At 35.4% G+C, this 26,893-nt stretch overlaps 2 protein-coding genes across 4 annotated transcripts; one reads left to right on the top strand and one right to left on the bottom strand.

The window, feature by feature from the left end:
- Nucleotides 1–5,384: 5,384 nt before the first annotated feature.
- On the bottom strand, nt 5,385–15,414 carry LOC133679685 (E3 ubiquitin-protein ligase UPL3-like). 3 transcript variants are annotated; one of them, XR_009836192.1, is made up of 18 exons: nt 14,382–15,414; nt 13,938–14,048; nt 13,706–13,822; nt 13,448–13,618; nt 13,209–13,370; nt 12,783–13,031; nt 12,563–12,684; nt 11,034–12,471; nt 10,451–10,546; nt 8,516–10,087; nt 8,192–8,413; nt 7,972–8,076; nt 7,615–7,695; nt 7,460–7,528; nt 7,225–7,353; nt 6,150–6,272; nt 5,810–5,998; nt 5,385–5,591 (listed from the first exon to the last, which is right to left on the bottom strand). XR_009836192.1 is itself a non-coding variant. In XM_062102358.1 (18 exons), the coding sequence occupies exons 1-17, from the start codon at nt 15,225–15,227 to the stop codon at nt 5,933–5,935; spliced, it is 5,679 nt and encodes a 1,892-aa protein (XP_061958342.1). In that variant the 5' UTR covers nt 15,228–15,414; the 3' UTR covers nt 5,385–5,591; nt 5,923–5,932. The 3 variants fall into 3 exon arrangements, 2 of the variants coding, with proteins under 2 accessions (XP_061958342.1, XP_061958341.1); XM_062102358.1 differs by having other exon boundaries at nt 5,923–5,998; XM_062102357.1 differs by having other exon boundaries at nt 5,385–5,998.
- Nucleotides 15,415–21,084: 5,670 nt separating this feature from the next.
- On the top strand, nt 21,085–26,410 carry LOC133679451 (synaptotagmin-2-like). Its single transcript, XM_062102054.1, has 12 exons — nt 21,085–21,551; nt 21,630–21,728; nt 21,812–21,862; nt 21,948–22,071; nt 22,624–22,742; nt 22,831–22,932; nt 23,509–23,583; nt 24,083–24,159; nt 24,285–24,531; nt 24,611–24,958; nt 25,397–25,528; nt 26,111–26,410. The coding sequence occupies exons 1-12, from the start codon at nt 21,441–21,443 to the stop codon at nt 26,240–26,242; spliced, it is 1,617 nt and encodes a 538-aa protein (XP_061958038.1). The 5' UTR covers nt 21,085–21,440; the 3' UTR covers nt 26,243–26,410.
- The last annotated feature ends 483 nt before the right edge of the window (nt 26,411–26,893 follow it).

The raw sequence follows: 26,893 nt of genomic DNA, 5'->3' as shown, positions 1-26,893 counted from the left end.
GGCTGCAGAAAATCATGTTGATGAATGTTTAAATTTTCAATGGCTGCAGAAAAGCAGAAAATTATACTATGTGTGAATAAACATTACACAACAAACATTGAATTTGGCCAGTATTGTCATTTGTAGGTAATGCCAAGGACTAATACAAGATGAGCAGCTATACTTCTCAATACGTATTGGCCTGTGGCCTCAGACTCTAAAGGGCATCTAAAATTCAACCTACAGCAATCGGAATATCCACTGCTAGAAGACTCAAATTCTAGGTATAAACCCTAGCCCAAATCAGCTTAAACCCAACAAAACTAAACTATTCATTTAAAAAAAAAAGATTGCAAGAGAAATTTATGTTTCTCTCTCTTTTTTCTCCTCTTTGTCGTGATATACTCCTTAAAAAACATAAAGGTTGAAAAAATAAATAAGTGTTTTTTTTTGTTATTTTCTATTATGCTTTGTTTATGAAAAAATTGGAGAGGAGATTAGGGTTTTGTTATGATTTTGATAATTAAATAATTTAGGAGTGTAAATTGATATATTAGGGTGTTAGTTGGATTAAAATGAACTGATTTGATATTTGGATTATAAGTTTGTTGAAGAACAAAAAGTTTATTTTAGGAATCTGTAATTTTGAACATTGGCATATTAGGGATTTTGGGAATCCTAATCAACTGGTCGACCGATTTGCTTGTTGTTGCCGGTCGACCGGCTGGTCTAAATCGCTAATTGGTTGGCCAGTGATGGCGGTCAACTGATTGACTCGACAGTAGAATTTTATTGGGTTTGTTAGGTTTGATCAAATTGGATTATGTTCGGAATCGATCAAGTGAAATAGTTCGGCTTTATATTTACATTTTGGTCTCTAAACTTAGAATTTTAATCTTTTATGTTACTTTGCTTCGAGTCGTTTTTTAGTTTTTTTCGTATCCGTTAGAGGTTCTGCTAACATTCCTAATAATCTTTAGTAGTCTCCGATTCTCCATCCATTGTCTTTTATTTTTGTTTTCTGGGTAATGAGATTATCTTTAATATGCATGTAAGATAAATAAATATGTATGTTAATTATATAATGAGTACAGCTAGTTAATTTATCAAATATTTATATATATTGCTTTACTTTTCGAGTACTCATCCATTCTTAAATTTGCACTCACATTCGATTGAATCAAATTCTATTCGATATGGTATATATTAACTTGATAATTATGTGAGTATTTATTATGTCTTGATATCTTATAATTGTCAACAACTTCATGCTAATAGAGAGTAGTTAATCTATGTGCACATAATATTATCATAGAGTGTGTTTGGTATTGCGGTAGCTGTTGTGGTTGTGGTTTGAAAAAAGTTATTTTATAAAAAGTACTTTTAGTTGAGGTTGGTTTGAAAAAATAGGTGTTTGGTTAAAACTGTGTTTGAAATTGAGGTTGAAGAAAAAGTAGTTTAATGTGTTTGGTTAAGAATGCTTTTGAAATTGAGGTTATAAAATAATTTTAAAATATATATTAATATTAATGGTTTTAAATTTAAATATTGTAGAATTAATTACTCTTACTACATCATGAAATAAAAAATATTTTATAAAAAAATACTTTTTATTATTCCATTAAACTAATTATAATTTCATTACATACAAAATTCATCCGATAAGAACTACAGTTTTCATAATTTTTTGAGCGTAGATAAAATATTATCAGGTATAAAATTGATATTACAGTGCGAGTGAATTTAATTCACTTTATAATAGTGTTTTTTTAAATAAAATGTTAAAAAAATTAATACACTGAAAAAAAAATTCACATGAACAGTGCAATTCTTGCAGTGTTCACATGCTCCACTGTTCAGTGAACAGTGGAGGCATGATACATTGTTCAGTGAACAGTGTATCATGGTTGAATTTCCCCAAAGCAGCATTTTTCTGCTTTCCATCTTTCTGCATTTCGCACGCAATTTATTGTGGGAATATGCACAGTAAGCAGCTTTTTTTTGTTAACCAAACGTTTGCTTCCTACGTTTTTGAAAAAACGCAACCTCTAACACATAGTCAAACAAGCTCTATGTATACCTAGTTGGTGAGAGAGACATCGATCTGTGACCATTGATCCTCCCATAATGGTTATTTTCGAGTGTCATCTGATCTTTGTCATGTATTTCACTACTTTACAATAATATATTTAGTATGTATATTTATATCGAGATATATCGACTTGCAAACTATTAACATCCAAGATATATGTTAAATGGTATTCTCTTACTAAGTTTGTTGAACTCATCCCTCCTTTTTAATACTATTTCAAGTTCTTAGTCTCTGTTAGCAGATGAACTTTGTTGAGTGTTCCTGCTTCTTCAGTTTTGGTCAGTATGTCTTGTTTGTCTTATAAGGCTTTTCTTTTAATTTTAATTCAATACCTTAAATGCTCTATTATTATTATGTTTTAATTAAGTTTGGATTTTAATAATATAATAAGTATTATGAATTATTTATTTTGTTTTATCTGATGATGAGAATTTTTGAAGTGTTATTTGATTTTATTAGTTTTGAATAATATAATATTTTAAAAGATATTAAAACACTGTAAAATCTTTATATAATTTATTTTATAATATGTATATTTCGAAGCATGATGGAAGTGGAGTGTCCTTACAATACCATTCATGCATTACTGGTCATAAATATGGGATTCACTTTGTGAAAACAGCATGTTATAAATTTGAAGTTACAAACTTCAATGTATATATTAGACATTTCTCAATTGAAATTTTGCTTTTACAAGTAGAATTATTTTATTTTAAATTTTCTAGATAAAGTTTTATTTTCAATACAGATAGTTTTTTACACACTCAATTACGGATGAAGATCAGAAATGCTTTGTAAATTCAGATGCAAAGCCATTTTTTTGAAAAGTAATTAACAATAGTAATGGTGAGAACCGGATTCGATAATTTTGAAGCTCGGAGCTAGAGTGTGGTTAGATTTTATTTAAGTATATAAACGTAATGATTAGTATTGTTTTTTAGCCATATATGTGTCTGTCAAATAATTAATATACAGGAAGGATATTTTGGAAATATATGTTAGCATATAACTCACAATTCTCTCGTTTCCATAAAGCAAAGTTATTAAACTTTGAGAAAGTGTATAATTCCATTAAAAATCCGATGAGAATTGATTTAAATTAATTAAAATATATTATTATAAAAAAAATTATTTTTTAAAATCACATCAAGTTGTAATTAAATCAACTAAATTAATTATTAGATTAAATCAAATCAATTCTAAACTAGTTTTTTTAAAACCCCACCCGATGCGTAAATATAAATTCACTAGAATTTGTAAGGTTAATTTGGATGCCATTCATGTAATAAAAAGCAAAAAGATATCTTCCTTGAAGCTAATATCATATTCCATTTATTTTAATTACCTTTTCGGGGTACTTCATCATATTCCAAAAAGTTCTTCTCTCTTGCCTGCTGGTCTATAAATACTGGTTAAAGGAGGTTACATTAGAAAAACAAAAACGATAACAATCATCCTCACTCGTTTCCAGCAACAGATCACTAGAAGACAAAGAATTGCATTGCTCTTGCTCTTGCTCTTGCTCGTACGTAGCATCTCTTTAGTCTCTCTATTTCTCTCTTATAATACATCGATCGTCAATTGTTGTTTGCTACAAGGAAACCAAACAGCTAGTTAATTACATGATATATGTTTGCATTTTGCAGGTGATTCGCACTTTAAGTGTTAAAGCAGCAAGTAATTAAACTCTCACGTAAAACAACCAAGGACTGCATGCCCCAAGTGTTATTTGATGTGCTCCAGAGTGCAGCAGCTCATCTTGAATGTCTCAACCATGCGTGTCAATGTATCCCTAGATTTACAGTGAAAGCAACAAAAGGATTCCCATGCATGTAAAACAACCAGCAACTGTAACTCCAAGGTTGTTAAATGCCCCTTCAGAAGGTCCTCCTGAATGTCTCGACCATGCATGCCATAGACGTTCACCAATTATTTATTGAAGAATAAATATTCAAGTGACTCGACAGATTTCGAAGGATGACTTGCATACTTTCCATTGGCAGGTTAGCAATCTATCGTAGGGGGTAGATTATTTTTTATTTGTAATATAAATTTTATTTGAAAGCAGATAGATTCAAAAGGCACCGTTGATTTCTTCTTGTGAGTATATTAGTTAAATGAATGATTTGTTGAAAACTAGTTTACGAAGAAATTTAATCTCTCCATATGAAAACTGGAGTACTGAAAGCACTCTTACCTGTCAGGAAAAGAAATTAACAGGAAACTTGAGTTTTCTGAAGATAATTTTCTCGATTGTCACTTAGATCCTTAATCTAGTTATTTAAATTTAAAACCCAAACACCAAAACTCTTAGAAATTAAAACGATTTATTTTTTTTTCAAAAAAGAAAAGGCCAACACAACAGGCTGGAGTACCATTTTCCAAATGGAAGCATGAAATGGATAAAATTAGATATGTTCAGATGTTGGGAGCTACTTTCTGAGGATTTTATATCTATCATCCTACCCAAAAAGGTTAGTATTAAAGCGGTGGTAATGGTGACAAGACAAGGGACAGAGCCATCTGTCTCTAATTAGGTTTACATCAAGGAAGATAGCGTGGTTTGTATAACGTGAAGGTGTAACTTCTTCACACGCTGAGAGCGTAGAGCCTACATTTGCCTTGTGCTGATTATATAGTTCGGAACAGTTGTGCAAATGAAGAAGCTAGTGCAGTTCTGGGGATTTTGACTTTGATGACAAAATCAAAGACCAAAACTGGTATTGACAGATGTTACGTCATGCTTTGAAGCATGGGTGGGGGTGGGTTTATGACATGCATGGATCATGTTAGGGATTAGATGGTTATTTACTTCATCCTAATGCATGGGAATTTCTTGCAACTTACGGATTGGACGCGAATATCAACTGCAAAACTCTTCTTGTTTGAACTTTGTGTGGGATTTTGGTGATGATAAACGCAGGCCTGCCTTGTCTAGTAGTAAGGAAGTTCAGACACAGGTTCCAACTTCAACCAACCACGATGGACTAGAGTGATACGCAGATTCAGAATTCCATATCCTCTCTCCCTCTACTGTCAAATCAGCTAGCGCTGGAGACTGACCCTCAGACATAAACGGACGGTGCGTAGACAAAGTGAACAGAAAGGTCAGAATGGAAGGGGCACTTGACAACAATATAAGATGAAAGAATCACGAGAGACCACAGCAACCTAAAATGTACTTTGTTATTTGTTTCGTTTGATTTTACCTCCCGTTTCTCGCATAACAAAAAAAGAGTTTTTGAATTTGATAATATAACCTACAAAATACATTTCAAAACAAAAAAAATGCAAGAAATAAAATAAAACAAAATTACGAAAAAAGGGAGGGGGGTAGAAATATTTCAATGTTTATTTTCCCATTCCCACCATTACTTGAAATACATGTATATTCATTCTATCGGACAAGAAAGTTAAGTAGAAAAAAATTGAAATTTTTCTATTTATTTACAAGAATTAGCAACTGAACACGCCTCCACATGTTCCTTCTTTACAGCATGAAAATGCAGCAGCAACCGACCTGAAAAATTTAACCCGCAAAATTTAAGGAACCAAAGACATCCTGCCAATGAAGTACCAATAAAATAATTTCATAATCGTAAATATCAATGGACGTCTTCGATGAGCTGCATATACAGAGAGTTTAGAGAACAAATGGGTGAGCTATCCAGGCAAACATTCTATCCAGCTCCAATAACAAAATTTGCCAAGAGCCTCCACAAGAATTTATGACCTGACCTTGTTGACATAGCTTAAAGAAGCACCAAAAAGAAGCCTTGTAATCTCAAATGCATCCCGGGAAAAAGTCTGGGATTCTTGTGATGTAAATATACAGAGATTAGATCACCTACTCAAAAAAACTCATGACAGATCAAAAGATCCCTGCCCTTCACTGATTGCGTACAGCAATTTCTTGTACATAACTTCCTGTTTAAAGCACAACTATAGTAAGCACCAGAAGATGTAAAAATTCCCAGACGACTAAGCAGGCATTAACCAAGATACCACTGAGAAATACAGCATAGTTAGCATGATAAGAAAAATTTGTGAGTTCCATTTTGATAACCAAATACAGTACCTTGGTAGAGTAAGGAGGAAGCTTTAGGTAATTAGCACAAGTCATGACACTAGGCAAGTCATCATCAGCTGATTCTGAAGGTCCAGTTCCATTTGGCATTGCATTCCCTGCAGATGAAGAATGCTGCATCCAGAAATGCTATTGTTATAGGCAGCTAAAGAAAATAAAAGATGGCTTTGACAGCCAAGACATAGAGATGACAATCCTGCTCAAATAAAAGACGACAAACTTAACCATAAAATTTACAGGAAGATGCCATTTAAAAATACATGACAAACTACCATGTGTTGCTTGCCCGGGAAACTATACCTGTGCATCATCCCCTGCCCCAAAAAAAACACGAAACCCACACTGCCCAATAGCTATTCCACATTTGTATGCAGGTAATGAGGAAAACATTAGAATTTCATTTACGCCACAGCTCATAGTTTATAAATACACATGAAATGGGAATTTTTTAAGACTATGTAACACCAGACAATTCAATGCGCAAAAAAAAACACAACCAGGGATGATCATCTGATATATCTTACCCAACTTTGAAGGTTGAAAATTTATTCTTTCAAGTGATCAAGCATTCTATTTTTGCAATTTATGGTATCAATTACCAATTGTAATTCAAGGAGCATGCATAATTCCACTTCATAGGAAAAGGGGGACACAAACAAGAACCTCCAATCAATAACAGTACCCTTTGTTTTTCTTGTGCAAACAAGAAGCACCTCAAATCAATTACAGTACCATACGCATGACTCCATGCATTTTTTTTCTTGCTCAGGCCACCATGGTCACTATTACAAACTACATCATAGTATAAGATTTCACATCTCTGTGCACTTAATTGACCAATATGCACTTAATTTATTTCGACACATGATTTTACAATTCATCTTATGATTGTATTTTATGGAAATCCTAGTTGAAAAGGCATTTTAACAACCTTGCCATGACAGCCTATAGAAGCTCATATATGACTAGTGACATGCAAGCACTACTAAAATGTAATGCACATTCAGCATAGCATGCCCCGAACAGAACATTAAATTGCAACAGATACACAGCTTCATGGCCATACCTTTCTCACAATGGTTAATTTTGGGTTTAGGACAGCCAGACCTCCAGGTGGTAGCCTGGGTGCCCCAGTAACAAACTGGCAGAATGCACGCTGCTGATCCGGTGTGAACTCTCCCATAATCTCAAGCAGCTATAAACATCGCAACCCCAGCAACAAAACAATCAGATTAGATTAAAAACACAAAGATGCATATTCTCCAAAACATGATCCTCAAAAATTGAAGTAAAAGACATACGTTAACAATGGCTGGACTCTTGGCAGTGTATCCATGATCAAATTTTATATGATCAACAAGTGTATCAGGCTGCATCAGTCAAAGCATCCAATAAATAATACAGAGAAAAAGCTCCAGTCTCTTAATGCATAAATGGCTGAAAGAGAGAGAGTTACCTCCCACAACTCTCTGCGACCGCAAAGCAAATAATCCAATTCTTGTGGAGTGAATATTTGCAATGAGGAGATGTCAAAAACCTAATTGTTAAGCAGAACAGGAATTATTGGAACTCGAAACATAAGAAAAAAAGAATGTGATATCCAAAAATCAAGGCAGTTGTAAATTTGTAATAGATTTAGGTAACATTGATACATAAACAGCAGATGATTTAAGTATAAATAGCAGGCATCAATCAAATATATAATGCAGGAAACGCCATCAAGCTTCAAATTTATACAAGTTAATTAAACATCTAAGGCACAAAATTCTCTTCTAATAATTACTGAATTCGTAAGAAACAGATGAAACTGAACCTGATTGAACCCATCTCTAAATGCTTCCATTTGTCGCGTAATCCCAGTCTTGACAGTTGCGTCAACTACCAAGGATATGAATTCCTCCAAGTTATTGATATCGACCTGAAGGTTATAACAAAATTTGAAGAAAAATAAATCATCAGAATGGAGGGCAGTTTAAGCAAGAAATATTACATCCAAATTCAAAGGGATATTGAAGTCAGATTAGGTTCTCTACAGTTTCATCTCCTGGCTTCAAAATGTAGTCTGGATAACCCGGAAGAGTAAAATCCAAGCAGAGATCTTCTATCGGGGTCCCATGAAAATGTAAATCCGCAATGGCTTCATGATCACTCTCTATTGATTCTAAATAATGTTTCCGACAAACAAGGGCATGCAATTCTTGTAAAGTCTTCCCAAATTCAGCATCGAACGAAAGAATATCATACAGATCAAGTTCCTGCAATTAATAAGAGGATACATATTTCAACCAACAGACATAACTAGTGGGACGATAAAATCTAGCTAATGTGCAGTGAAATGAAATTGTTCAATAGCCTACTTGACCAAGCACAAGCTTATAAAATGCCATTGAAAGTGGTAGGTCCAAAAGCCGTCCATCTTGAAGAGCTTTGGCCATCACCCGTCCAACCAGCCGGAAATACTCAATGGTCTTATATATTTGGCTCCCCTCAGAAGCACTAGCAGTTGGTGGCCAAGGACGAGGGAATAAACCAAGTGGAGTCTGGACAAGATCTGCAGCAACAGCAGTACCAGATTCATTATTGGATTTTCCATTTTTGTCATCATCTCCATCAATTTCCATTGAAGGTTTCTCTGCTGCTGAATTTGACCTCCACATTCCAAGAGTGACTTTCTGAAGATCGTGACTCAAAAGCGTGTAGAACTCTAAGGTAGGACCCAACCCTGTGCCAACCTCACCAAAATATTCTACTTCAAGCACAGCCTTCTGGCTAGAATACATCTCCATTACTTTTGCAGCAGAATCCAAAATACGGTTTCGGGACACACGAACTTTCTGGCGTTGTAATCTTCCAACCCTCACCTCTCTTTCATTCGCTGATCCATGACCATCAGCCCCCTGCTGCTGCTGAAGACGATACAAAGCACGGGATAATCCAAAAGCAGTTGAATAGAAGTATTGTCGCCGGGTCTCAAAAGGGAACAGGAATGGGCATGCTTTTGTTAATTGATAACACCATGACGGAAGGCTCCCACTGCACAGAGCAAGGGCATCTTGAATTTGTCGAGCTAATTTAGGTGTGAGCTTGCTATTTATGAATTCTTCAGCAGGAACCCTGACACCAGTAGCAGTCATCAACTCATCCAAGCTTGAGATTTTCCCCTCAGAAAAGTTGTCAGAAACTAACTGAACTCTCAGACGAGGAGCAAGCTGGTTCAAACCCTCAAGTATACGTAGTAGAGCCAATATATTATAAGTAGGATTAGATTTTTCCAAATCACAAGGAAGGTCTGCTTGCAAGATGCTATCTAAAAGTGACATGCGGTGCACTTGGGTATCTGAGTTTGAATTGGAAGAGCCACCTTTGATAGACTTTGATGCACTAGAACTTGGGCCCCCAACAGAAGCCCTATCAGCTTGGCCATCTGCCCTTTGATATGTAAGGGTATATATATCACTCCAAAGCCTACTCCCATCGCTGGAGATAAAATCCCTGCCACCGTACCTGTCTTCATCATCCTCTTCCAGAACAAGTTGTCGCTGGATGGCCTGATAGATTGTCAAATGCCTATTTAGTTGCTTCCCACCAGCAGTAAAGATTAACTTTGGAGGGTCACTAGCGCTACCAAACAAGGGACGTCCTTGTCGATCTCTTCCTCCCCTGATGCCTCTGCCATTAGCAGATCCAAGCCCAGCCATGGCAGCGGCGGCAAATGACATAGCTCCCCTAGATCCATAAGAACTACCACTCCTAAAATCAGTGGAATCCGAGCCCCTAACAGCAACAGCCCTGCTACTAGAACCAGAAGCAGGATTGCTTTGGCTGTCACTTGCTGGTGGTGCAACATTGCTATCCTCTGATGCAGCACCCAGTTTCACATCATGTACCTTTTCAGGCATGCAAACAGGAAGAGAATCATCTCTTAACACCTGGGGGAGAGAGGTATTAATGAAACTCGTAAGTGGTGAAACTTTACTACGGGCCTTATTGCAATTTAACTCTCCGTCAAGAACCAAAACAATAAATTAAAGTTGTTAAACAGCAAACGACAGATTGAGTTTGCAAAAAGCAGTATTTGAGGCAAAAAAACTGATTTCCACTAGTTCTGTAGCCTTTGTAACTCCAGGTTTTGAAAACTCAAAAATACATTTTTCATTACTTTTCCAAGACCATGGTTATGAAAGCTAAATCCAAAAGGAGCAGTAATCAGACAAACGCTAAGCATACAGAAGGAATTTATAATATATAAACTATGTAATTAACAAAAGAGAGAAAGCAATCAGAGCACATACATCTTCATGGTCATCATCATCATCATCAGAGATGTCATCATCTTCAATCACCAATGCATCATCCATCTCAACAGGAGATATATCCAATTCCTCATCCTACAAAAAACATTCAAAGAGTTAATTCAAAAGCAACACTTTCAAGATACTAAATATATGAGGTGTCTTGTATGGACTAGTTTCAATTGATTAGCGGGTTAAGAAATGAGCTGCATTCAAATAAGTCCAGTTTTCTTCAGAAAAGACTACCATAGACTTCTCGCAAGACTTGATTGATGTGAACTGCAATCCACATACAAATGCAGAGAGTTTCATACCGAGGAATGACCCTCTAAAGACTCCTGAAGTCCTGTACTTTCATTACCAGAACTTATGAAAAAGTTGAACTGATTTTTAACTAGTTTTAGTTACTTGGGAGGTTCATTGAACTAATTTATTCAGCTAAGATTAGTAAATATTAGATAGCAGTGCAACAAAGCTGGCTGAAATCCTCACAGAAATAGAATTTTAAAATTCTAACGGTTTTGATATTGTTAGTTAAGACTTACGAACAATTTAATCATGGTATCCTTGAACTACACCATACCTCGGAACTAGAATCCCCATTCACTGGTTTCATTTGTGCCTCTTTATCAATGGCTGCTCTTCTACGAGCAGCATTTCTAGTTTGAGGTCCTTTTGTCTCCTCCAGGGGTGGTTTCAAAACAGCTTTGCCCTTTCCCTTTGATGTGCTTGTGCTTGTGCTTTTCTCTGGTATCGGTTCCTTTCTAGCTGAATCTCCTATATTAACAGATGATCTGGATCTTGAAGAATGACGACGAGTAGCAGAAGCAGGGATAGAGGTAGACGGAGATGATGCACCAGCTCCAGGCTGTGCAGTCCCAGATTCAGAGTTTCCTGCAGATGCTGAAGCCTTGTGACCAGTTTCACTTCGCTGCACTCGCGGCCAAAGAAATTCTTCTACAGCAGCTAAACTTGCTAATGGATCAATAAGTACAACATTGGAAGAGTAATCACGGAGAGCCTTTTCCCCTTGGGCCCGACAGAGACGCAACTTAAAAGGTTGAGATAGTGCACTTAATCCAGAAGACAGGCGTGCACCTCCACTAGATGACCTAGAAGAATGGCTCAGAACAACAGGAAAACGCTCCAAGGATGACAAAGCATTTTGAAGCTTCTGAACTAAAACTGCCATGGGTGCCGCACTCCCTTCATCAATGCTGGAAGGAAGGGCCAGGATAGCAAATGACTTAAATCTTCTAAGTGCTTGTTGCCGAAGCTTTGGCAGGTTAGCTTCTGAAATTTTCTCCTTGGTAGAATAGCCACAAGAAAAAAAATTCAGCAAGGTTGCCACAACACCACTGCCAATAAACTCAAAGGTGGATACACCATCCCCTTTGCCAAGCTCTGCTAGCATCTCGGATATCACCCCAATCAAGTACTCTTCCTTATTTGTGGAGCTGTCAATAAGACGGGATGCAGAAGCCTTTGATTTTCCCTTTGCTTTAGTCTTTTGGTCATCAACACCAGCATTCAACTTTGTGCAGAGATTCTTCAAGTGTAAAAGGTCATCAGTAACCCCATCTTCAGCAGCCCCGGGATCTGAGGGGAAGTACTTATCTCTGAAAGCTTTAGCACATGCACTGACTGCCATTCGCAAATTCGAATTGACCATTGGGATTTCTATAGAACTTGGAGGTGAGCCAGCATTTGCAGAAATAGGATTTTTGGATTCTTCAGATGAATTTGCTTCAGGATTTGAGCTCCCACTGCGACGTTTGTAACGCCTGGAACGTGACGAAGTTCCAGGAACAGACTCATTATCCTTTTCAGCAGAAGAACCATGGGTAGGAGCAGTATTTGGGTTTCCAGCTAAGATAAGTTGATCTACAGCATAAACCACACCTTCTCTGACAAAAATCTTGGAGAAAGTCCCAGGAAGTTTTTCCATAAGAATCTCGGCTACTTGAAGGGCAGGAACCAAGACATGTGGATCTTTCCATGCTAACACCCCAGCTAGGAAACTAGAGGAACAAATAACACAGATAAATACTCATATGACTAAATGTTACAAGTGTATATCAAAAGAACAAGCATGGATTAAAGTTGCTTTACCTTGATATGTTTGTCATGCTAAGTAGAGACTGAATCATCTCTGCATTGCTGAAGTGCATCAACTTCCCAATAACTGAGAGACACTTGTGGCGAACAGGACTGTTGACACTGGAACCATAAATCTGCTTATCAAAGCAGATGATGCCATTATTGTCAACTTCAGTGAACAAAAAACAGAATCTTGCAGTTTAGACACTGCAAAGTCCACTTAAAAACTGACCTGTATCAGAACAGGAAGAAGGTCCATTCCAAATTGCTGCAGAAGTTCTGGCTGATCATTTAATAATTTCTCACGAGCTGAGACCTCAGGAACATTTCCATTGATGTCATCTTGTTTCCCAGAACTACTGGAAGGAGACTTCTTCACAACAGATCCTTTGACCAACATACTAGAGCTGGTTGGGAGAGAGATAGTTCCTTGTGGAAGCGGAGGAAGAAGCTCATTTGCCAGATTGACAATCTCAAAAATCTATAACACAGAGTGAAAGAAAATTTTACAACTCATCAAATGAAGCTGCAACTTGGTTCTGAGACTGTTAAATAGGCCATTAAATACTTAAACATATATTTTCAAATCCTAAGAGAACTACAATATGAAAAGAATGTAATAGCACCACAAGACAGAATAAGAAGAACAAGTAGGTACCTGATCTGCAGGTCGACTTAGAGCAGGAGGAACAGAGGAGTTAGCAGAAACCCCAGAACCTGATAGTATCTCTTTAAGAATGCCACTGACACCAAGAAGAAGCAATGTTTTGGCTCCTAAAGGAGACCCACTTGCACAAGTGGATAGCAGTCGAATTAAACCCTGAATGCCTTGCGTCAGAAAAACAACCTCCAAATGCATGACGGAAACTAAATGGGCAACGTAAGAAATTCTTTTACCGTATATGTTGGAGTGCTGAGAGAAGCCTGTCCACCGCCGGAACTGCTAGTGGAAATGAGAGAGGCAGCTTGCGTGACAAGTCCATGATTACACAGTTCATCTAATTTGTCTGGAGATGAGGCAAAGGCTTCAGCAATCCTTGTCAAACAAACTGAAGCGTGCTCCAAAACCTACAAACATTGCAAATTGCATTGGATGCAGAAGAAAGTAGAAGGTGGTGAATTAGCTGCAACTTTGATATAAAACAGTAAGACTACCTTGGCATCATGGTACTGAAGAAGGTTGGTCAACAGAGGAACTGCTTCCATCACAAAGTCAGCTGCATCTGAAGGAAGTTTCTTGCACATATTTGCAGCAGTAGATAATGCTACTCGCTATAAACATAACAATGATCAAAAGAGCCTCGATAAGAATGCGAACTAGTCCACAATGTTATAGCATCTCAACATGCCTATAGTTAACTAAAACAGATAATAGCGAATTGAATACCTGAACTCCAGTAGAAAAAAAATCAAGATAAGAAAGCACTGCCATAAGAGCACCGGCACGCAGACATGCAGTTGGGTGCTCTTGAGATATCTTCTTTAGAGCTTGCAGAGACTGCAACATTACAGCAGAAGTAGCAGTAAATTTCACTAATAAACCAGCAAAAACCAGCTGATTGCAGTCCATCTGAATAGCGTCACAATGCATACAGAAAGAATGCAACTTTGCTACTCACTAAAAGCATGGTACAGGTGTAGCTAACCAAACATAAAATCCCAAATGATTTAATCCATTTAATACACTCATAAGCCATAAAATGCTGTATGCTATATACGGGGAAAAAAACTTACCGTTAATCCCAAATAATCAGCCCATTTAATGCATTCATGGCCAATCCATTTACTAACAGGTATGAGAAAAATAAAACTGGGGCATTGAAAAACTAACCTGTTCAGCAAGGTCCATGTACTCAATAGTAATCAACCTAGCAACAAAACACGAAACAGCGCCATAATGAACAACAGCAGCACAAGACGAAGGCAAGACATCACACAAATGCGTAATCGCCCTTGCAGCAAGCAACATAATATCAGGATTACTCTCATTATTCAACAACCCAACAAGAACCGGAACAAAGGAATCCACAGAAAAAGTACTCAGACTCTCTTCAGTCCCGATAGAAAGCATTTCACAAAGCTGCGTTAAAGCTTCCACTTGCTTCCCTTCTTCTCCATCAGCCCTTAACCCAGACAAAATCTTCTTCAATCTCCCTGATTGATGCGAGCTTGAACCTGAACCCATCACTGGAGAAGGCAGTAAATCATCAAGACCGGCACCCAACTTTCTCAACAAACCCTGTAAAGCACTACTAGCTGAAGTCAAATTCTGATGGAAAGCAGCAATTCCACCGCCTTCGCTGTCATCATCGTCGTCGTCATCGACATTAGGGTTATTGTTGTCATTTCCAGAATCCAAATTATTACTGATTTCCCTATTTTCACGCGAAACCCTAACTTCATGTTCTTTCTCTTTGCCTTTATCCGATTCACTATTGCTATTATTGTTCCTATTCCGACGCGAGCGAGAAGAAGAAGACGATTCAACAGGAGTGGAGTCCATGGGGAGAGGGTGAGCACGTGTGGAGCGAGAGCGGGTAGCGGTGGCGGTTGTTGTCGTTGCTGTTGCGGTGGCAGCGTTGGTGCGGGATCGTTTGTTGGAGCGAGTAGTGGTACCGGTGGTGTTGGTGGCGGCAGATGAGGAGGCCTCCGCCCGTTTCCGGCTACGAGTTTCCATACAAGAACTAAACCTCCAGAATTACATCCGTCATCGCGCAATCACGCGCCACCGGATCGCGTAGTAATGATAAGAACTGGATGCATCAGATTGAAAACCCTAGAAATTTAGGGAATTTGGGAAATTTTGATCGAGAGAGACAGAGCGAGAGAGGGGGGGGGAGTATTGGGGGTGGAGAGAAACCCTAAAAACAGAAAGAATAAAGAGGAGAGGAAGAATGAGGTAGACGACTTTTTATAGGTGTTTGTTGGAAAATGATTAAAAAAAAATCAAAATAAACTATGCTGTAGAGGGATTATATTTGTTCTATTGTATGTTATTTTTCCTGCGTTTATCGTTGTGCAAGTAATATTTTGGGACCAACATTTCTATAATATTAATAGATGACTAAGCTCTTATATTCGAGATTAACTTTCATGAAATCAATGAAAAACAATCTCTTTTTATTTTCATCAAATACAAGTCTCAATCTTTCTTGGAATACAGGGTTACGTTGTTTTTTTATAAACGATTTTTATTGAATAAAATATATTACAAATGAAAATAATTTTAGTTAATAAATCATATGTTTATTGAAAATTGAAAATGTAATAAATTATGTGTGTGTGGTGTTAATTTGGGAGCATGAAGATCTATTAATAGATGTTTGGGTTAATTTATATATATCTCAATTAATTTTATGAATTCTAAAATTTATGATTATATAAACTTTATATTTTTAATTTGTTTAGTCATTGTTTAGCTGGACAAATCATGTTTTAATATACGAACATGCATGTAAAACAAATTCAAACTCAAAATTCCAATAAATTGAAAGTAATATTGTCGGCGTTGTAATTCAACTCTTTAAACCAAAAATTCATGCACTTTTGTTCTTGACACTTTTTTTTTTTTTTTTTGTGGTTTTATTTGTTATGGATACTTTTTCGCTGGTATCATACGCTAATGGTTTTGGTTGGTGAGAGTGGCCAGGCAAAACGAGGGGATTTACAAATGGGCAGGCAACGGCCCTTCTTCTTCTCTTTTGGGAATGTCAGTGCTGTAATATTTGTTTTTTATATTTTTTAATATATTAAAATAATATTTTTTATTTTTAAAAATTATTTTTGATATCAATATATTAAAATAATTTAAAAATATTAATTTAAAATAAAAAAACAAACATCCTAGTTTATTTGATCTGCATTGTATCACCTGATTCTGGAGTGGGCCGATGTGTTGTCTGGAGCCGCTGGCTCGTTCTTGGAAGCATTGCTATGTACAGGGACCAGGCTCTTGAATTGCTTAAGGATGAGCCTCCTTCTATGAAGCCCATTTCATGATTCAATGCAGGGTATGGCCTGGCCCACGATTTGTCCGTCAGGCAAATAAGTTGGTCTCGCCGTCTTGGTAAAGTTTGTGGCCTCGAGGCTAGTTTGCTTCGAGTCCAGAGGGTGGTAGAGTGGTTTAGCTTTGGTGGAAGAAGGAGAGATTCAGAGTTAGACTGGTTCCTCTGGACTTGCTTGGTGACTTCGGTGATCATGTAATTAAATTTCAATAAATTAATTAGGTATATTTAATGTAGAGAAGAAAAGGCAACACCACCAATAACAATTAGTACAAGTAATGAAACCATTCTAGTAAGTAGCTAGTAATAAAAACTTAGAATTAAAGGGTTTGTTTTTTCTATAATCTCAGGATCGAGCTCTCTGGTTGCTAATATGATGTCGTTAATTTCAGAGCTCGTGGAATTAGTTAAGCTATATACAAATTAACCCGGACATTCATGTTAATAAAAATAAAAACTTCAAGTAATGAGATACATGTGAACGTAGAAAAAATGTATATAATCTCGAATAAAATTCAAGGAACAGAAAAATATTCAAAGACCCTGATCTTAAAAAATAGCATGGAAAATGAATATAAAATCAATGTTAAGGAGTGTCAAAAACAAAACAAAATATCACTTTGAAAAAAATACTAAATATCAATACAAAAATAAACACCTTGACAGCACATTAAAAAAATAAAATAACAAAAACTTGCTTCACAGGAAAAAAATCATACACTTGCAGAAAAAAACTACACGGCATGAAAACATCAAGAACTATTTCAAAAACTATTAGATGATTATATTGCATAACTATTCAAGAAATTACTGGAAAAAATACTAGGGTATTGCAAAAACAACTCCGGAAAAGTGACATCTCGAACCTAGATAATATACGAAATCACAATATTTCTTTTTTAATTGCAAGTATTTTAAAGATAATAAATATTACTCTACATGGTTACTTCCTGCAATTACTACTTTAAACAGCAATTACATGACAATCGTAAACAAATTTATCTAAACTATGTTAGAAAAACGCATGCTCGACTTGTAATAAAACTTTGTATTAAAAAACAAAGATTAGACCACCTATACGTACAATAAAGTCAGGCTCAGAGATATTGCATCTGGGTTGTCCGTCAGGCTCGAAAATATTGAATCTAGCTTCGCACTTAATTCTAAAACACTTAAAATCATGCTTTATATTTTTTATTTAAAATAAAAATTATTATTATGTAGAGCACATATCAGTATATTAATATCTTTTATTTTCAAATAGAAAAAACAACCACCCAGCTTAAAATGCCATAGTAGACGAGATAAGGAGATGGTTAATTGGATTTAATAAGTAACCAAGTGTTTGTTATTGGGCACGACTTTTTTTTAAATAATTTTTGATAATTTTGAAACAGTGATGTTGAAAATAAAAAATATATACTATTTTCATATATTTTTAATTTTTTTTTATAAAATCACTATACATTGTATTACCAAGTATGCTTGGTGGTGTTTATTCTGGGATTGAATTTATTTTAAAAAAATTTATCAACTGAAAAAATATTAAATTTATATTTTAAAAATGTTTTTTGATTGTTTGAATGTGTTGATGTTAAAAAATATTGTGTTACATTTTCAATTCAAAAACATAATACACCATAGTACTAGTTATGTGATTGCGTTTCATTGAAAATTAAATATTTTTAATTTTATAAAAAAAGGTTTTATATACAGATTTTTTCAATATAATTTTATAATTTAAAAAATTTAATAAGACAAAAAGTTTATGCGCACATATAATCAATTAAATTGAAAACTGTATGCATTAATAAATAAATAAAAAACCATTAATGACACCTAAAAACAAAATTTAGAAAACCGAGAGATAGATGTAGATCAATATATTTTATCTCGCATGATAAGATATATTACCCCATCATGTTGGCTATTTTTTGTTTATTGAAACATTTTTTTATTTAATCAAGCGATAATAAGAATAGATAAACATATTAAATTGATTGAATAACATTTATAAAAAAAGTCACAATATACAAGGCTACACGTATTAGATATATTATCTGAAAATAAATATTTTTTATTTTTAAAAACATAGTTCATCTACACAAGAAAAAAACCATAAATAAATCAGAAAAATCTCTTCAAAAATTAAACGCATTACCAAAAAATCACAGTTATTTAAAAGAGATTCCCTGAACAAAATAAAAGAGAAAAGAGGTATTAATGTAAATATAATTCACTTTAAAAAAAACATTAATTGAAAAAAAAAGCCTACTTGGTCAATCTCAACATGCCCTGTGTGACCGAGCCCATTTTTTAAATTTGTACATAGGGCGAACAACATGGCTTATGCCCTTTTTTTAAATTAAAAAAAAAACCTAATGCATCGTCTATTTTGTCTAAATTCTGACCATTGTGATGCTTGGAAAATTAGGTTTCATGTTCTTTTGATTTTTCAACCTATTTTTTTGACAAAAAAAAACACCTATAAAACACATGAGAAACCATGATAGACCTAATTATGACCTAAAAAATTGAATTCAACCCGAGTTCAAATATGTTTTTTCATGAACTTTTAAGGTACATAAACACTTAATATGAACTTCCCTTATAAAATGTAACAATTTAACACAAATATTCATTATTTTGGTGATCCAGATCAATGTCAACGAAATATTTCTCTTTCTACCGCTGGAATCCTACGATCTCTCCCTCTTTCCTCTTCAGCCAAGAACAAAAAATATAATAAAAATATTTTTTTATACCAAAATAAAACTGAAACAATTTTGAGGGACCAGAATTGTATAATTTGCGTGATTGTTTAGGTTGGAGGACCAAAATGCATTTTTTCAAAACTTATGGTATGTCACCCATGTTTGCCGCTTTTTTCATTTTGACCCCCCCTCTTTCAATTCCACCATTTCATAATAATTCAAAATAAATTGCTCCTTAAACTTGACAAAACCGTCCAAAAAAATTTGAAAATCAAATTGAAAAAATATAAAATTTTACATAGTATATTTGTAATTAAATGTGAAAGGATGAACAATAAAAAACAAACTGTGAAAATCCACGCAGTTTAGAGTATAAGGTAATAAAGAACGTAATTTATGATATATCCATTCTTATTCCTTACAAGACGAGTTTCATTTTTATATTATAATTTCAATTATTTTTAATTTTTTTGTATAGATCATAGTGAAGTTTAAAGAAAACTACTTACCAGTACATGGTTAGTATTTTTGTGAATATTTTATATTAAAAACTTTTAAAAATTTACTTTTTAATCTTACACTAATATATTTACCCGCAACAAGTTAATATCATTATTTTTAAATATAAAAAATATAAACAATATTTTAAGCTTCTTTCATCTGACAATCATCCCAAACCTAGTAACTTTTTAAATAAAAATAGAAAATACAAGCCTCATTATTTTTCTATGTCCTAACATCTAAGCGTGACTCACAATGCAAATATTTCATGTACATAATACCAGCACAGTAATTTTTCCACGTCTTCATGTCCTCTTAACATCTATAATGTACTTTATAATACAAACATTTTATGTACACAATACCAATATAATGATTTTCCATGCATTTTACTTTTTAAAGTAAAGTATAATAATTTTAAAACATTACCAGTCCCGGAAAACAAAAAAAAAAAACAAAAAATGTACCTAGACGTCTATATTTGTTGCTTACCTGTTGTTTTGCATAGCCAACTAGTACACCATGGCTAGCACGAAAAGTCTAAAAAAACACAAAATCCAACGAGAGAAGAGTCTGGAAATTAAAAAACACACCGCAGTGTGGTACCTCGAAGCATGCAGGAACGCCCTCTCGCTCAATCGGCATGTCAGAATCAAAATGTTAAGACTGTCTTATCCTCAAAATCTAATCCATGATCAACCCACGTGTCCGAGCCCGCTGGGGTAATGGGGCACTGCCAAGTGCCTCGAATCCGAGACAGAGAATAACGTGCATGGCTCTATCAACACGACTCCTCGCTGCCACCCATCACGTTCCGTTTTCATTTTAATATATAAATCTTTTTCCTTTTTTTTGAGAAAAAGTATAAACTGTACTTTTAATTCTAGAGAATAAACTATATTTATTTATTATTTCCCATCTCTTTATTTCTTGCATATATTTTTCTATATATTTTCGCTTCAAACTTCTATAATATTATATTGTATTTTTTCTTAAAAAATAAAAAAAAGAACCTTGAAAAAATGCTAGTAATGCCAAGGATGTTTTAAAATCATGCTAAATTACAATGACATATATGCTATAAAAAATCATGATTATATTACAACCATGGAAAGATTAACATTTAATAATGCACTATTTAAAATAAAACACTTCATTTAATAGATAATACCAAGCAATATTATAAATATCCCTAAAACTAGCCAAGAAATAAATATTTTTTTTTAATGAAACCACTCAAAATATTTCAAAAAGCCACCCCTTCATTAATTTCCATTAGCTGTTTATTGGTAAGTAATCATACGGGAACATTTTGAAAAGTACAGGATTAATAATAGGAAAGTTCAAACTACAAGAGTTCAGGTTGAATACGTTTTGATCTACAAGGACTAAAGAAACTTAGTTTTTTCCCTCTTGTTTCTGTTATCAGGCTTGCGCTCTCCGTCGCTTCCACAGTATTCTTCACCTTCTTCCCGAGGTTCTCATAGCAACGAATCAAGGACAGATCAGTCATTTGATTGATAATCATTATTATGCATAGTAATTAGTGTCTGATCTGAGAAATCGAGAAGACGCTCTATAGAAATGTTTTTAATTATCCTTGCAAATTCTCTGATTTAAAATACTCTCGTGAAGAAGATATTTAAGGTCTGTTTGTTTACTGAGAAAAAAATGGGGTTTCTTAGCACAATATCAGGGTTTTGTGGATTTGGTGTTGGAGTTTCCACGGGTCTCACCATCGGTTATTACCTCTTTATCTACTTCCAACCCACCGATGTCAAGGTAAAACGAATTTTTACTATCTCTGCATTTATTGAGGTTATTGAAATTAATTTGCTTAGATTTTGATTTTTTTTTAAGGATCCCGAGGTTCGGCCATTGGCAGAGCAAGACTCCGAAACTTTGCAACGGATTCTTCCAGAAATACCGCTATGGGTGAAAAATCCAGACTATGATCGCGTAAGTGAATAGCATTTGTGGATTTAATTTACAAGAACAAACTGCATTTTGTTTTTTTAGTAAAGTTGTTTTTGTGTTTGTAGATTGATTGGCTAAACAGGTTTATTCAACTTATGTGGCCTTACCTCGACAAGGTTTGATTTCCATGGCTGGTTCTTGTTTTCTTTTTAGTTGCTTGCTGATTGTTTTTTTAACTATTTTGGTTCTTTTTTTGTGCAGGCCATTTGTAAGACTCTGAAGAATATTGCGACGCCGATAATTGCTGAGCAGATTCCGAAATACAAAATTGATGCGGTTGAGTTTGAAACTCTTACACTTGGAACCCTACCGCCAACTTTTCACGGTCAGTAGGGAGCTGTTTTTGTAGTTGATAGGACAAATCTTGAAGATGCATTTATATGGTTTTATGCGTTGAGTTAGAATGGAAGTTATCTTGTTGTGTCATTTTGTGATGAATCACTAAGATCATGCAAAGGGAAAAGAGAGCGTGTTTTGAAAATGACTCTAGATTGTATAGACAGAGGGATTTCTGTCTAATAGGTTTAGACATTTCGGCAGTCGATGTTTGAGACTGTAAATTGTTTTCTAGGTTCTAGGAGAATTCAGTTGTTAACGTTTTGCTCTTGCATAATTTTGTACACTTGTCACGTGCAGTTATCTTTTTTCTTCATATACTTTCATTTCACAATCTCTTCAAATGCCGAAGATGCATTCATATGCTTCCACACCTCATATTAGCTAGAAGTATATTCTCATGCCATTTTGTGATGAATCTTTAAAATTTTGTGAGGGAGAAGGAAACTGTGCTTTGGAAATGGCTTTAGAATATTTAGAGAGGGGTTCTGTTCAATTTCTTTGACTTTCTTATTATAATTTCAAATATTGTTTTCGTCAGGTATGAAAGTTTATGTCACTGATGAGAAGGAGTTGATAATGGAACCATGCATCAAATGGGCTGGAAATCCTAATGTCACTGTTGCTGTTAAAGCATTTGGGTTGAAAGCAACTGCTCAGGTAATTGGATTCCTGTTCAGAAGGAGATTGTTCTGTTGATGACTTGGATTTAAGAAATTCTGTTTTCTTACTCTTTGGATAATTTCAGGTGGTTGATTTACAAGTTTTTGCTTCACCACGCATAACTTTGAAGCCCTTGGTTCCTAGTTTTCCTTGTTTTGCCAACATCTATGTGTCTCTCATGGAGAAGGTTGGTGTTTATTTTTTCTGCTCTCTTGGTCAAACTTGAAAGGTTGGTGTTAGGCATTAGCATCTGATTTTTCATGGATACTTACTACCGTGCCCTTTTTAAGTTTCACCAGTGACATATGACCTCTAGGACTAACTTGGCCAACATTTATCCTTGTATACAGAATAGAAACCAGAAGATATAGGTAGGTACAAATTATTGAGTACAGAAAATTGTCTTAGGAAAAATGATTTTGTGAATTCTCATACAGGAACTTCTATGTCCCACCATTATTCTTAGTTCTTACTGCTCTTTTAAGATTTCACATTTCTGTTAGATTACTGGAATTGACCAGTTAATGCAAATGCAGTTTGACACAGTTTTATCTTAAGGCTGACCATAAATTTCCGAGTAAAATTCCTATACTGATATTTGTTTTGTTATATGATTCCTTTACTAAATTTTGAGGGATGGTCTATTGTAAGAGAACTTCAGGCTTGGGTCTATTCTCATTCATATACCACCACTTAGAGAATACATGCGTATCAGTGGGTTTAAATGCCATTATTTTCATCTCTCTCGTGTCTTATTTTGCAGCCACATGTTGACTTTGGGCTCAAGCTCTTGGGGGCTGATCTAATGTCAATACCTGGCCTTTACAGGGTCGTCCAGGTACAGTACTAGATGTTTCTATCTTGTTCTACTCCCTTTACGTCTTTTTTCATGTTGCCCTGGTTGGCATTAAGCATTGTTGATTCAGGACATTATTTTCAGGGCTGGATGGGCCACTGGTTATTTTAGTATTGAACCTGTCTTGTTACTTCGCCAAAAGTGTTCTAGACTACGAGCACCTAAGTTGTTGAATATGTTTGATTATTTTGTACCTCACTGAATTCTGATTATGAGAATACATTGATCTAATCAGTCTGTCCTCTCCTCTCCTGTGAGTTCCTCTTGTGGATGCTTCATTGTTTTACTACAAATCTGCTCTGCTTGTTTAAGGAGGAAAACTCCATTTTTTCCAAGAGTGGTTTCTGTGAAAAGTGGTGTAAATATTTGAAAGTTTTAGTTGCTAAAATTTTGAAAGCAGTGAGTTTTGATGTTACATATTATCTGTTTAATGTATTTATGGTCCATGATTTTAGTAGTAGTAAATTGGTTTTTGCTGCAGGAGATTATTAAAGATCAGGTTGCAAACATGTATCTATGGCCTAAAACCCTGGAAGTACCCATCTTGGATCCTGCAAAGTAAGTTTTTGCCATATTCTGAAAATAAGTTAGTTATGATGACGTAAAGTTTGCTGCAAGCCGTGACCGTTTTTTATGCTAATTACCCTCATGTTTTGGCCTACCAATTTGAATGAAAAATCCAGTGCCATGAAGAGGCCTGTGGGAATTCTCAAAGTGAAGGTTCTGAGGGCAATGAAGCTGAAGAAGAAAGATCTGATGGGAGCATCAGACCCTTATGTGAAAATAAAGCTGACTGAGGATAAGCTTCCAGCCAAAAAGACTACTGTGAAGCACAAGAACTTGAACCCTGAATGGAATGAGGAATTCAATTTGGTTGTTAAAGATCCAGAGTCTCAGGCCTTAGAGCTTCGTGTTTATGACTGGGAGCAGGTAAAAAATCTCCATTTGCTTCTAAGAAGCTTTCTGTTCTCTGTTCTGTATTTCAAGCTGCTCTATTCTCTTTCCTTAGGTTGGCAAACATGACAGGATGGGTATGAATGTAGTGCCACTGAAAGATCTCACACCAGAGGAACCAAAAGTTATGACTCTCGACCTCCTTAAAAATATGGACTTGAATGATCCTCAGAATGAAAAGTCACGAGGGCAGCTTATGGTGGAATTGACATATAAACCCTTCAAAGAGGACGATTTAAACAAAAGTTTTAAAGATGAGGCGGAACAGAAGGCTCCTGAAGGGACCCCTGCTGGTGGAGGTCTGCTTGTTGTAACGATTCATGAAGCTCAGGATGTTGAAGGAAAGCATCACACTAATCCATACGTACGACTTCTTTTTAGAGGGGAGGAGATGAAGACCAAGGTATACAATTTACACATGTAAACTTGCATTAGAATATAGCGTATCTGTGTACCCTGGTCTGTTAGCCTTCTTTGCATTTTTATTTGCACATGATTCATCTGAAGAGCTCTTTCTGAAATTCATGGGAGAAACATGTTGAACTTATTTCTCTAGAACTTTGCTTCTAGTTTATATTTTGTTTACTTCAATTGGCATTGGTGGTCATGTGGAGTGAATAGTTTTCTTGCCTGTCAATGGAATTCATTCTTTCCTCTCAGCAATGTCCATTTCTTCATGCAAGTTAATGTTCAGAAATGTCTACTGTTGGTGATGGGTGGGACACCATTTCTGTTCTGAAACAAAAACCCGGGACCGGTGGCAGGCAGATAATCAATCAATTTAATTTGAAGCTAACATTTACAGGCCTAGGATTAAAATTTTCATATTTTCTTCATACAGCGTGTAAAGAAGAACAGAGATCCTAGATGGGAGGAGGAATTCCAGTTTACACTGGAGGAGCCCCCCGTTAATGCGAAGCTACATGTGGAAGTTGTTAGCACCTCATCCAGGATTGGCCTGCTGCATCCAAAGGTACAGATTGTATAATTTCTTTTTAACTAACCCCGTGTAAAGATAATAAAGTATGAGAAGCGTATGCTACTAAAGTAATCGTAGTCATTTTGCTTGTGATGATGGTTTGCTTGGGTAGCACCATCTCTACACAAAAAGTCCTCACCAAAGATAAGGTTTTGTCACAAGGCTCGGATACTTGGGGAAACAGAAATCCAGTGGGTATTTTAAACTCTGTCATGGCTTGATGCTTACGACTTAATGCTCTGTAGAATTTGATTGATCATCATACTCTACCATTTTTGAGAAAATAATCCCAAGGAAACAAAAAAGGAAGTCATAGTGCTTTATTCTCATGCTTGTGAAGTTGGAAGGATGTTTTCTGGAAAGTTTTTCCCGAGGCACTTTCTCTATTACCACCTGTGGTTGAATAAAATATGAAAGCTTAACTAAGCAGACAATCCAGTTCTGCTATGAATTAGAATTCAAAAATCATTCTCTGAATGTTATTGTTCTGGTTTTTAATCAGCGCTAGCTTTTAGATTGTCTAGCATCCAGAAGAGGGTTGAAGAATTTCATGTTGTTTGCTTGTTCTTTAACCAGGAATCACTTGGTTATGTGGAGATCAATCTCTCAGATGTTGTTAGCAACAGAAGAATCAACGAGAGGTATCACCTTATCGATTCGAAGAATGGAAAGATTCAGATTGAGCTGCAGTGGAGACCAGCTTCATAAGCCTATGGATTGTCCTCTCTTTTGTTTTTCTTTGTTCTCAAGCCTCGAAATTCAAGCTCTGTTTCGAGTATAGGATGTGTGTGAAAGGAAAGTATTTATTGTTTCAGCAAAATTCTTTGTGTTGCTTATGTACATTGATTGCAATTAAAGAAACTATTCATGGGCTTACATGGGATTCAAAATCTAGTGCTATAAAGAATGAGGCAGCCTTCTCTGTTTCAGCATATAAAACCAAGTTAAGGTAATACAGTTGAATGAAAAATGAAATTCACAAAACAAATCATCATCGTAGCTGTGTAGGTAGAGAAGCTATTTGGCAAATGTATGCTTGGCGGTCAACTAAGCTGGCAATTCCATGGTATATCCAGGCCATTAGACTCATTTAGAACATATCTGATTGATCGTGTCTAATGAAATATTAAAGAAAATGATAAGAGGCTTTTTCAGAAAATGAAGAAAGAGTCGAGAGAAGACACTTGAAGATGCATCTGGGTGTATTGAATCGAGTTATTTTTCTCAAGTGTAACAGGAAACACAAAAGCCACCCGCTTTTTAATATAAATACAAATTCAGGACACCCTTGTGTAGTGCATTGAGAGCCTTCCATCATGGTGTTGTCAGTTAACAAAAGCATGTCCATTATTGTTCCCT

This window comes from Populus nigra, chromosome 19 (assembly GCF_951802175.1).
Source record: "Populus nigra chromosome 19, ddPopNigr1.1, whole genome shotgun sequence".
In the NCBI taxonomy this organism is placed as follows: domain Eukaryota; kingdom Viridiplantae; phylum Streptophyta; class Magnoliopsida; order Malpighiales; family Salicaceae; genus Populus; species Populus nigra.
Note: the sequence above shows the minus strand (reverse complement) of the source record. Positions and strands in the feature narration are given on the sequence as shown.